This window comes from Alexandromys fortis, unplaced genomic scaffold (genome assembly GCF_014885135.2).
Source record: "Alexandromys fortis isolate MF-2015 unplaced genomic scaffold, M_Fortis_MF-2015_v1.1 scaffold_109, whole genome shotgun sequence".
NCBI classification, from domain to species: domain Eukaryota; kingdom Metazoa; phylum Chordata; class Mammalia; order Rodentia; family Cricetidae; genus Alexandromys; species Alexandromys fortis.
The window spans coordinates 35,112-46,927 of NW_026068005.1; the positions used below are offsets into that span (position 1 = coordinate 35,112).

The 11,816-nt window shown below is 39.7% G+C and overlaps 1 protein-coding gene across 1 annotated transcript in view; it reads right to left on the reverse strand.

Moving 5' to 3' along the window:
• Positions 1-508: 508 nt before the first annotated feature.
• Positions 509-11,816, reverse strand: part of Ubxn4 (UBX domain protein 4) — a 35,124-nt gene continuing 23,816 nt past the window's right edge. The window contains exons 9-12 of the mRNA XM_050161488.1: positions 10,980-11,082; positions 7,586-7,717; positions 5,060-5,262; positions 509-2,833 (exon numbers count right to left, since the gene is read on the reverse strand). Coding sequence (XP_050017445.1) covers positions 2,695-2,833; positions 5,060-5,262; positions 7,586-7,717; positions 10,980-11,082 — 577 coding nt within the window. The 3' untranslated portion in view covers positions 509-2,694. The remainder of the gene's footprint in view (positions 2,834-5,059; positions 5,263-7,585; positions 7,718-10,979; positions 11,083-11,816) is intronic.

Sequence of the window (11,816 nt, forward strand, 5' to 3'; positions counted from 1 at the left end):
AGGTTAAGAGCATTGCCTGTTCTTCCAAAGGTCCTGTGTTCAATTCCCAGCAACCACATGGTGGCTCACAACCATCTCTAATGGGGTTTGGTGCCCTCTTCTGGCCTGCAGGCATACACACAGACAGAATATTATATACATAATAAATATTTTTTTAAAAAAAATCTTGTGCTAACACACCTGGCCTAACCAAGTAACTTCTTTCCCCCCATTTTTCAAGATAGGGTTACACTGTGTAGCCCTGGCTGTCCTGGAACTCACTGTGTAGAACAGGCTGGTCTTGAACTGCACCTGCCACTCAAGTGCTGAGATTAAAGATGTGTGCCATCACTGCCTGGCTCAAACTAAGTCCATTTTAATAACCACAGACTACAACCAATGGTGGGTAATCAGCTGGGTCCTTATGTTCAGCAAACTTCAACAGGCAGTAGTAGGAATGAGGCAGCTAGCTGTTTGTGGACAGATCAAGATTTTCAGGACTGTAAAGAAGGAGCAAGATGCAGGGAAGTACATACAATATGATCCCATTTATTTAAAAATAAACATTACATATTTGCTTAGATGCATAAATTTTTTCTGAAAATTACATTAGAAATTATTAATAGAGGTTGCCTCTGAGGAATGGTAGTGGGGTATATCACCATGACAGAGACACCATTATCTTATATTTTGGAGGTTTTTCAACCATGTGTACTTTTTTAAGAGATAAAGTTAAGAAGGAACCCTCTTAATGAAACATGAATTATGCACATTTTAAGATCTGTATATGATTTTCTTCAAGACAAACTGACGTGAGGTACTTAATGTTTTTCCAGGATTCATACCCACTTGACAAGTATTTTTTAAAAAATCATATATTTACTCACTGATGTGGAGACAGGATCTTATTCCGCCTATGCTGGACTTGACTGAGGATAATCTTGAACTTTTGATACTCCTGCCTCTGCCTCGGATAAGTACTCAGACTACAAACATGAGATGCCACACCCAGCTTGCTGCATTTTTAGAAGACTGGATTTTAAATGAATCGGTTGCTAGCAATTTTCAAAAACTCACATTTTTGTTGTTTTTGAGGCAAGGTTTTATCTTGTGGACCTGGCTGGCCTAAACTTGCTATGTAGACCAGGCTGGCCCCTGAATTAGAGTGCCTCTGACTCCTAAGTGCTGGGATTTACAGTGTGAGCCACCAACCACACCTGGCAAAACTCTCTTTAAATAATGTAAATAATATGATCAATACAGAAGACTGGAAAAATTCAAGACTACAAGAAAACTAGGACATATAGTCATCCATTAACAATGTTTTCTCTTTCTTTACATACATGTTAACACAATGTCCTCTACACACAAAACTTACAAGCTGGACTCAGCTCATGCTAGGTCTCCTACCTTCTTTTCACTAACACACAGCAGGCATTCAGTAAACATGGCAAGTGCTGCATTACTATGTACCACTTCTCAGCAGAAATTACATCTACAGAGAGCATTTAGTTGTTTCCAGTTTTTAAGTTAAATTAGTAATAGCTAAACTTTTGCAATGATGATCATTACTACTTAGAAAAGGTTAAAGTATGAAACATTAAAGTTTCTGGGCATGTTTTCAGAAAGGTTCTGCTGCCCCCAGCAGCTCAGCAGCTATTCTACTTCCTGCCAACACTCGCACCTTACAAACCTATTATCCCACAGGAGAAAGCTCTTCCTACAATCACAAATCCAAGTCAGTCTTCCTTGACACGCAGTTGTTCTAAGAACAGAGAAACTGTCACACATACCCACCCCATGATTCAAACATTACAACTTTTAGTGGAAGAAGTTCAATTAGAGAATGTCTTCCAAACTCTTAGTATGAATAACCTAGTGAAGGAAGGTGTATTTTAGTGCTCTACCCTAGTCTACACTAGGTCCTAGAAATGTGACTGTTAAATGTGAAACTTTATAACAAATGTGAGTGTGCAAATTAAGCTGCAGACTGGCCATTCTCGACTGCTTGGCATTGACGAGAACAGGTTACAAAACGAACAAATAAATGCCTCAGTGACCTAGGGCACTTGGGATTTGGTCTCTATAACATTTAGAATCCCTAAATTTTTACACTTTAAAGAAAAGGTAGCCAGTCATTTTGCTGACATCTTCAGGGCAGCACTGGGAGGAAAAAAAGTCAGACAAAAGTGACCTTGATACAGCCCTGTACAACAGAAAGATGCTTACAGCAAAAATAAGATTATTCTCATCTTTAGAAAACTTTTTTATTCAAGGTTTAAGTAAGATCAAAAACTACAAGATTTTGTTTGTTGTTGATGAGTGCGAAGAGAAACGCTAAACACTGGTTATCACCTGGTCAGCTAGCAGAGTGCTCTAGGGTCAGATTACCCAGTGACATACCAATTACTTTGTGTGACTTAAAAATCTTGAAGCAAAAAGTATTCTAAATGAAACATTGGGCTAGAGGGCTGTAAAGTTTGATCAGGAACTGGTAGGTGGCTGGGAGAACAGCTGGTTACCCTATATAAGGACCTAGCATCCAGCTATGTCATGTTTTGACATTTTCAGGTTAAACAACTTTAACTCATAACCTCTAAGCAGAAATAAAGGCTGTATACATGGTCTGAAAACAAGAAGATTCACTTCTCCAGCAAAGGTGTGAGTGGAACCCTAAGGAAAACAGTGAAGACTGCACACACTGTGCCTGCTATACTACATCTGCTGCGTAGAGTTTCCATTCCAAGTGTTGTTTTCATCTTCGCCGTCATCTTGAGTCCTCAGTCTATATATTTTTCCTTCCTTTTTAAAGTCCTCCCCTCGTTTTTCCAGCACTCTTTTTCGGACTGGTTCCCTGATATGAAAAAGAAGGAAAAGAGGGAAGGGGACATAAAACACAAACAATACAAAGTGTTTCTTCACATTTCTGATGATGGCAACTATATTTTATTTTTGACTCAACAATGAAGTCTACGGGCAGTATTTGTATGTCCCTCCTGCAATAATCAATTTTATTAGCCTTTAGTAATTTAATCTCCTCAGTTCTATAAGTCAAACCAGTCAAATCATATTGTCCATTTTCATGATGACTTACTGAACTTCAGAACATGAATTTAGTTAACAAAATTTAAAAACCTCATACAAGCTGACACATATACTAAGATCTACCTTAGAGATCACCCTAGAAGCTACACAAAGCTGCAGCTGTACCTTAACATATAGAAATGGCCAGTCATTTGCAATTCTTTCAAAACCTTTACCAGTAACTTACAGCCAAGAACACATGGGACTTCCTTATTCCAAACAGGAAGGAGTCTTAAGTTTAAAGAACTTTTTGTTTGTTTTTTTGAGACAGGGTTTCTCTTTGTAGGCTGTCCTGTCCTGTAGACCATGCTGGCCTTGAATTCAGAGAGATCTGACTGACTGACTGTGCCTCTCAAGTGTTGGGATTAAGGTGTATGACGCCACCACTACTACCCAGCAAGTTTAAAGAATTTTATTAGCAGTTTTACAGAAAGTGTAAAAACAATGGAACATAAAGGCTTACCCTTTCTCATACACACACACTCAACCCTCTGCCTCAAGTCTACTCACTTGAGAAAGTTTTAACAGTTCACATGGAATCCTATTCCATACTATAGTATACAGAACTAAATATTTCCCTACTCTTCAGGAAGATTAAGGATATTATTGATCTTGTTGCCTGACACTCAAGATAAATGCTCTATCAGCTAATCACAGGATTCATATAAATCACCATCCACAGAATCAGTGAAAGATTGGACTAAGTGCCCAGACAACAGAGCAATGGCTTCCAGGGCTGATAGATTTGCTACAATGTCTATTATAGGTCCAAGAGAAGTGGGAGTGTAGTGGGTAGCAGCTGTAACCCTAGTACTTGGAAAATGGAGGCAGGAGGATCATGAGTTCAAGGTTATAGACAAATAGTTAAAAGGTCAGCCTGAGCTATATGAAACCCTGCATCTCAAAACACCTCACCCCCTGTAAGACAAATGCTAACAGAGTGTGTTTAACAAGAATAAGCATTATCAGATGGGGGTATACCCTCACTGTCTGGATAATACTTTCTATTAACCTATTTAGAATATGCCATCAGAGTATGGGCTAAAGCTATCAGTGTGGTCTGTATAACGAAATCTTTGATCTGTGATGGAAATAATGCCTCTTGGTTAAAGAATCAAGTCTGAAGGCATCATTTTTTTTTTTCAGTTCTTGTTTTTCATCTTCTGTTTGGCTCAGGGTTTCAATGTGTAACCTAGAAAGGACTCAAATTCATGATCCACACCCTCACCTGCCCACCCACCAGGCTCTCAAGTGCCAGAGATTACTGTGCACCCTGATAAGTCTGGCTTAGAAGGACCACATTCAAGGGTGTACTTAGTTTTTTCAGTGTGATTTTCTTCTGAGTGACTCAAATAAGAAAATCAGCCAGAAGATCAAAGAAACCTCAGATTAAAATTCTCTATTTTCAGATTCCTGCAGAGAAACTATGCAAGATCAGTGAGGTACTGGAACAGACTTAGTTGAATTACCAGGAAAGGAAGGACTTACCCTGAGGAGCGAAAGGGGGCTAGGGTGGGAGGAAGGTTGGGGAGTAGGAGGAGAAACTGGGATTGATATGTAAGAGAAAAATAATAAAAATTATAGTTCAAAAAAAGGGAAGAAATTATGCAAGACTATAAGTAAGCAGTGCCATTGTATCAAGCAAAATATGGCTAACAAGAAAGCCAGGTGAGGTGGCACAAACCTTTAATCCTAGCACTTGGGAAATAGAATGGAGAAGGAACAGATCAATCTGATCTACATAACAAGTTCCAGACCAGTCAGAGCAACATAGTGAGACCTCATCTTAAAATCAAATGAATGACAACAGAAAAACATGGCTTGCAAAAAAGGAATTACATACATGGGAGGAAAACCTGTATTAGTAATTAAGAAATAAAGAGAGTTCAGTGAATGGGGGAAAAAGAGGCAACACTGCTTTTCTAGCACCAGGGAGTAAGAGATCTACTGGATATGACCTGGGTATTTTACCACCAGAGAAAACAAGAGCATATACCTTTTCTCTGACTTGCTAGATGACACAGGGTTTGAAGACTCTGTGGATGTGGCTCTTGCTGAAGTCTGTGCAGGAGGAGGATTACTAAATAAAAAGTTGCTAATTAGTCTCCATATGGCCAGGAATGGATAAAGCACCGTCCCCAGTAATGTCCAAATGTCTCTACTGGAAGAGTGGACAATAGATGTGGCTGGTCGTCCTGCCTAGAAAGTAAATAAATAAATAAATAAATAAATAAACAAACAAATAAACAAACAAACAAGTGAAGACTGTGTCAGTACAATTGAATCCCACATGGGTCTTAGATGCTTCTTTTTTTTTTTTAAATATTTATTTATTAAGTATACAATTTCTGTCTGTGTGTATGCCTGCTGGCCAGAAGAGGGCACCAGACCTCATTACAGATGGTTGTGAGCCACCATGTGGTTGCTGGGAATTGAACTCAGGACCTTTGAAAGAGCAGGCAATGCTCTTAACCACTGAGCCATCTCGCCAGCCCCCTTAGATGTTTCTTTTATCTGGAAATGAGACTCTACTGACTGTCTCAATCCAAGAAAGTGAAAATGATCATCTTTACTGATTTCCATGTCCCATGAACTTAGGTGGGCTTCTAGAGTTACCTGTCTTTGTTTCTTTCTATTTTTTTGAGACGGGCCTCACTCTGTAGTTCTGGCTGTCTTAGAATTCACTCTGTAGACCAGACTGGCCTTAAACTCACAAAGATCTGCCTGCCTCTGACTCTGCCACCCAACTACTGGAATGAAAGGCATGTATCACCACAAATGTTTTTACTTCTTAGAAAGCAATTAGTATGCTTGAATTTATGTATGTGCATCACATGTGTGCATGAGCCCACAGAAGTAAGAAAAGGGCATGGGATCTCCTGGAACTGGATATATAGACAGTTGTGAGCCGCCATATGAACGCTAGGAACCTAAGTTGGGTCTTTAGCAAAAGCAGCAAGTGCTCTGAACAGCTGAGCCAGCTCTCCAGCCCCTATGTATGTTTTGAGACAAGGTCTCACAATATAACCCACACTAGCCAGGAACTTAGTATGTGAACCAGGCTGGTCTTCAACTCGAGAGATCCATCTGTTTCTGCCTCCCACATGCTATAAGGGGGTGTGCCACCACACTTGGATAAATCAACTCAAAAAAAAAAAATAGTCTTTTTTTATGTGTATTAATGTTTTGCCTGTATACTATATACTATCTATGTCTACTACATGTGTGCCTGGTGCCCAGTGAATCAGAAAAGACATCTGGGCTGTGCAGTGGTGGCGCTCGTCTTTAATCCCAGCACTCAGGAGGCAGAGTCAGGCAGATCTCTGTTAGTTGGAGGCCAGCCTGGTAGATTGGGTTCCAGGTCAGGATCCAAAGTTACAGAGCTGCTCCGTGTCTGCAAAAACTTAACCTATGTCCTTTAGGAGAGCAGCACCTTCTCTCTTTTGTGTTTTAAAAATTCATATGCACTGGTGTTTTGCCTGCATGAAGGTGTTGGGTACCCTGGAACTGGAGTTACTAGGAGTTGAACCTGGGTCCTCTAGAAGAGCAGTCTGTGCTCTTAACTACTGCGCCATCTCTCAAGTCCCCACAGTACCTTCTCTTAATTGCCAAGGCATTTCTCTAGCTCTGAACCAACTATTTTTAAGAAAAGTAAACTTTGGCAATAAAATTAACAACTTTGATAATAAAAGTCTCACTAATTATAAGAGAAAGGCTTTTTAAAAAACCAAACCAAAGAAAAATAAGTAACTAAAAGATTAAGATTTAAAATCCAGCAAATACCATGAAATTCTGATTGCAGGGCTGTTTCAAGTGTGCTGGCAGCTCTAGTTTAGAGTAGGAAAAATTATACTGACCAGGACGTAAAAGCCCAGGTGACACTTCAGGTAGGACCCTGGCAACATCTTAGCTTTCTGACCCTCTTTTCTGCTTGAAAGATGAAAGTACTAAACTTACTGGGTGTAGTGGCATACATCTTCAGTCCTGACACTCAGAGGAAGAGACAGGAGGACCTCTTTGAGTTCAAGGCCAGCCTAGTCTATACAATGACCTGGATAACACAATATAAGACCCTTTCCAAAAAAAAAAAAAAAAAGCAAAAGCATGCTATACTTAATAATTAAATCTAATTTTTTGTTATACATATATTTTTACTGTGTTAGACTGTCTAGTCATAGGCTAAGAGTTCACAGAGGAAACAACTCAGTATTTGTTCTCTTCTGTAAATTGTTTTGCATACAAAACAGTTGAAAATTCAAAGCCTCAAATGTATGTAAAATGAGAAAAGATTATTTAAAAAAAAAACAAATTTAATAATAATAATAAAAGAAAACTCAAAGCCTCACAAAACATTAGCATTGCAAATTTATAAAACATACAATAAAGGTACTATAAATTGATCCAATTTTGTATTTTAATTGCCCACAGCCTATTTTTTTTTCTCTTCCACCAATTCTAAGCAATGACCAAGAATAGAACAGACAGAAAATCCAAAGAGCAGAACCCAGAACTGTGTGCATACTGGCAGCAGCACCACGGAGGCACTGGGGGCGAGCTCCAGGTCCAGCAGCTTCCTCTTATAGTCTTCTCTGGTGAAATCCCTCCTGGGAAACATGGTTGCTAGCGAAAAATTACCATAAGTGTTGCCAACAGTCTGGAACAGAGAAGTGGATGTAAACCTTTAAAAAGTAAGGTACTAACAATCTGAATAATTTTTGATTCTAAAATGACTGTTAGAAAATGTCTTAATTTAAAAAGTTCAATTAGACACAAATTCAAAAACCTCTTAAGAAAAAATGTTTTAAAAAGTAGTTGGCACATACTAAATCCAAATGCTTTTAAAAAGCTTTTAACATCTACAGTATGACCATTATCTTGCTGTTGGCAATTACAATAAAGCAGTCCCACACTAGCTCAGAATGGAATATAATAATGTGTTCTTTATTTAGGGGTAGACTTACAGATCTACAGTCCTTTGCATGAGCGGGAAGCAAAAACTGAATTGAGCAGCCAAGAGGGCAGGCATCTGTTTTTATAGTACCCAAGGCCATGCCCAAAGTAAGCCAGCATCTCAAAGGCCATTGGCTGAAGGATTTCCCCAGCATCTTGCTTTATTCCAACTGCTGCAGGTAAATGGAGGCTGTGTGGGAAAAAGCTTTCTTCTGTGGACCAGCTAGATGGCTCACGGTTTAAAAGTGCTTGCTGCCATGCCTGACCACTTGAGTTAGGTCCCAGGGAGAGAACTGACTTTTCAAGTTGTCCTATGACCCCCACACATGCCTCCCCCACTTCCCATATAAATTAAATGCTGTAAAAACTCTTTAAAAGATACCTGTCCCACTAAAGCTCCTCTATGCTAGGACTGAATTTTCTTTGTTAAAGAACATGGAAAGATCTATGGATTTTTTTGTTTTCGTTTGTTTTCAGACAGGGTTTCTCTGTAGCTTTTGGAACCTATCCTAGAACTCACTCTGTAGACCATAAGGATTAAAGGCGTATACCACCACCGCCTGGACCCATACTTTGCTTTATTTATTTATTAACAGGGTTTTTCTACATAGCCTTGGCTATGTAGACTAGACTGGACTTGCAATCACAGAAATCTGCCTGCCTCTGCCTCCCAAGCGCTGGGATCAAAGAAATAGACCAGACCGGGCTTGCAATCACAGATATCTGCCTGCCTCTGCCTCCCAAGCGCTGGGATCAAAGAGGCCTGTCACCAAGCCCAGCTAAAAAGTTTTTCTTTTTTTGGGTTGGAGAGATGGCTCAGAGGTTAAGAGCACTGGCAGCTCTTCCAGAGGTCCTGAGTTCAATTCCCAGCAACCACATGTTGCTCACAACCATCTATAGTGAGATCTGGTGGCCTATTCAGTCGTGCAGGCAGAACACTGTATATATAATAAATAAATGAATAAACTTTTTATTTTTTTAAGCTGGGCTTGATAGTAGGGGCAGGAGGATCTGAGTTCAAAGCCAGCTTCATATATGTAAAAAGTTCCAGGCCAGCCTCTTCTGATGATAATAGTGGGACCCCACTGCAGTATAAGTTCCTGAAACTGAGATTATATGTATGGAATGAGTCATTTATATCTCAGCATGAAAAGGAAGTTCTCTTAAAATGTATTAATTTTTATTTTATGTGCACTGACCATCTGTCATAGAAGTCTGATAACTTGAGTTTGACTCTTGGAACCCACTATGAAAGTTGACTAAAACAAACATGTATGCCCACATTCATACATACACCTACACTCAAACATCAGACACACACAACAGTTATAAATAAAAATATGAAAAATGGTATCTATAGAATTCTGAAGAGGGAGGGGGAGGGAAAAGGGAGGCAGCGGTGGGGAAGAGACAGAAATCTTTAATAAATTAAAAAAAAAAGAATTCTGAAATGAGGTTTGCATTAAGGGAAATGGTCATTGTCATTTTTTTTAAAAAAAACGTATGTATTTGGAGACATGATCTCAATCTGTATGCAAAACCACTTCAAATATTTTATAAGAAAAACTAATAGTCCAAATATGTTGGTGAGTCATTAGCCCAAGTTTTCCAAATGCTACTGAAGACCCCAGCTGCTGCTACACTTGACTGCACAGCTGCTACTTTGTTATTTGTTTTGCAATATTATGTGGGAAGTGGGGGAGGCACATGCACACCATAGCACATGTGTGGGGGTCGTAGGACAACTTGAAAAGTCAGTTCTCTCCCTGCAACCTAACTCAAGTGGCCAGGCATGGCAACAAGCACTTTTAATCCATGAGCTGTCCAGCTGGTCCACAGAAAAAAGATTTTTCCCACACAGCCTCCATTTACCTGCAGCAGTCGGAATAAAGCAAGACAGGGGTCATGTGTTAGATGTTAAAAGTTTTCTTAAACCATTTGGATACTAAAACAAGACAGAGGAGTGTTGTGGGGTCCTCAGGAAATCAGAGCAATGAACAACCACCTAAGTTGGATTCTGCTGCGCTGAGGCATCGTGTCCTCTTGTGACTCAACATGGTGGAAAGACTATTTGAGTAGTCTGTGAAAAGGTCTGAACCCAATATCCCAACATATTTTTAGTCATTAAAATTATGTTTTAATAATAGAGCTAAATTTTCTTTATGACTATACGAATATATTGTAAAATATCCATCCATGGGGTTCCTGTATTTCTTCTCATTGATTAAAATTCTCAATTATTTTACATCCCGATAGCAGCTTCATACCCCCTCTCCCACCTCCTCTTGTTTCCCTCTACCAATCCACGCAATCCACATCTGTTCAGAAGGGGGCAGGACTCCCACGGGTGCCAACAAAAGCATGGCCTATCAGTAAGATATTCCTTGAGAAAATCAAACTTAAACAATACCTATCCACAAACACAGCCCTAAAGAAGGAACTAGAAAAGAAGCTTCAACCAAGGAAGTTAGCTGCATCCATGAAAACACAGCCAACTTTCTAATCTTAACCTTGACGTTATGAGAACCGTACTGTACATACAAAGCTTAGATCCTGAAGGATGATTTGTAACCAGGATCCATTTACTTAGGACTAAGGGAATAAAAGTACTAGAAACTGCTCCTACCTAACTTGTAATGTCATCAAATTTCATGTGCCACTTAGATTTTGAGTAAGCCCACACTTTTAAAGTAAATTCCTGATCTTTCGATTGGTAAACAGAAAAACGGCTAAACACTAATCACCCATGAGAAATCAAATAGAACCCACTTCCTTTCAGCGACTAGACCACTGGCTTTTCACTGCTCTTGTTAATTAAGCATGCTAAAGGAACGTTCCTAAGTCTGCCGCACACTGTCATCACGTATAATACTCCAGCCACCTCAGTCTATTTCCTGCCATTCTTCTGCTTTGGAACCTCTCCTGCAAGATTTTAATAACCTACACATCTGTCTTTATGAACTCACCTGTGCAGCAAACTGCCTTGCTTCTTCTAACGGAGCATCAGAAGGAAACTGACTCGTGAAGGAAGAGCCGTCAGGCAGCCGGAACTGAATTCTTGCAATGGTGCTATGAAAAAAGAAAACAGTCAAGCTACAGTCAGTGTCATTCATCACCAGACAAAGGCTAACTGAGAAAGGCCAGGACACTTGCTCCCCAGGACCTTGCTCCCATGGTGAAAGGAGAGAACCCTAAGCTGTCATCTGACCTCCATGCATGCACCATGGCATGCTGCTCCCATACCCATAAATAGTTCGTTCTTTCCTTCCTTCCTTCCTTCATTTCTTTTTGATCTTTCTTTCTCCTTAAATGCAGTTCAAAGTAGAAATGATGTTTTGAGGCAGGCAAGATGGCTCAGCAGGAAAAATACTTGCCATGCACGCCTGTCAACCTGCAATCCTATCACAGGAGGATCCCAGGTTAGAGGCAAGCCCGGGCTATGTGTCCAGTGAAACCTGGTCTCAAAAACAAAACAAGGGCCTAGTGAGATAACTTAATTCAATCCCTGAGACCCTTCTATCATGGAGGAAGGAGAGAACTAATTCCTGAAAGTTACTGTTTACATTCACATGGACTCCAAGGAACCCACACAACACCCATCCCAGGGCCAAAATAAATGTTAAAAAAAATTTAAACAATAAAAAAAAATAAACAAAGCCATGTAGCTATCACAGGAACAGTAGAATATTTTATGACTTCCCAAAATAACCCTGAGCATATTAGTAATCACTTTATTTCCTTTCCCAGGCCCTAGCAACCATTAACTGGTTCACGTAGTCAGAACCTTTCATCTTAAAAAAAAA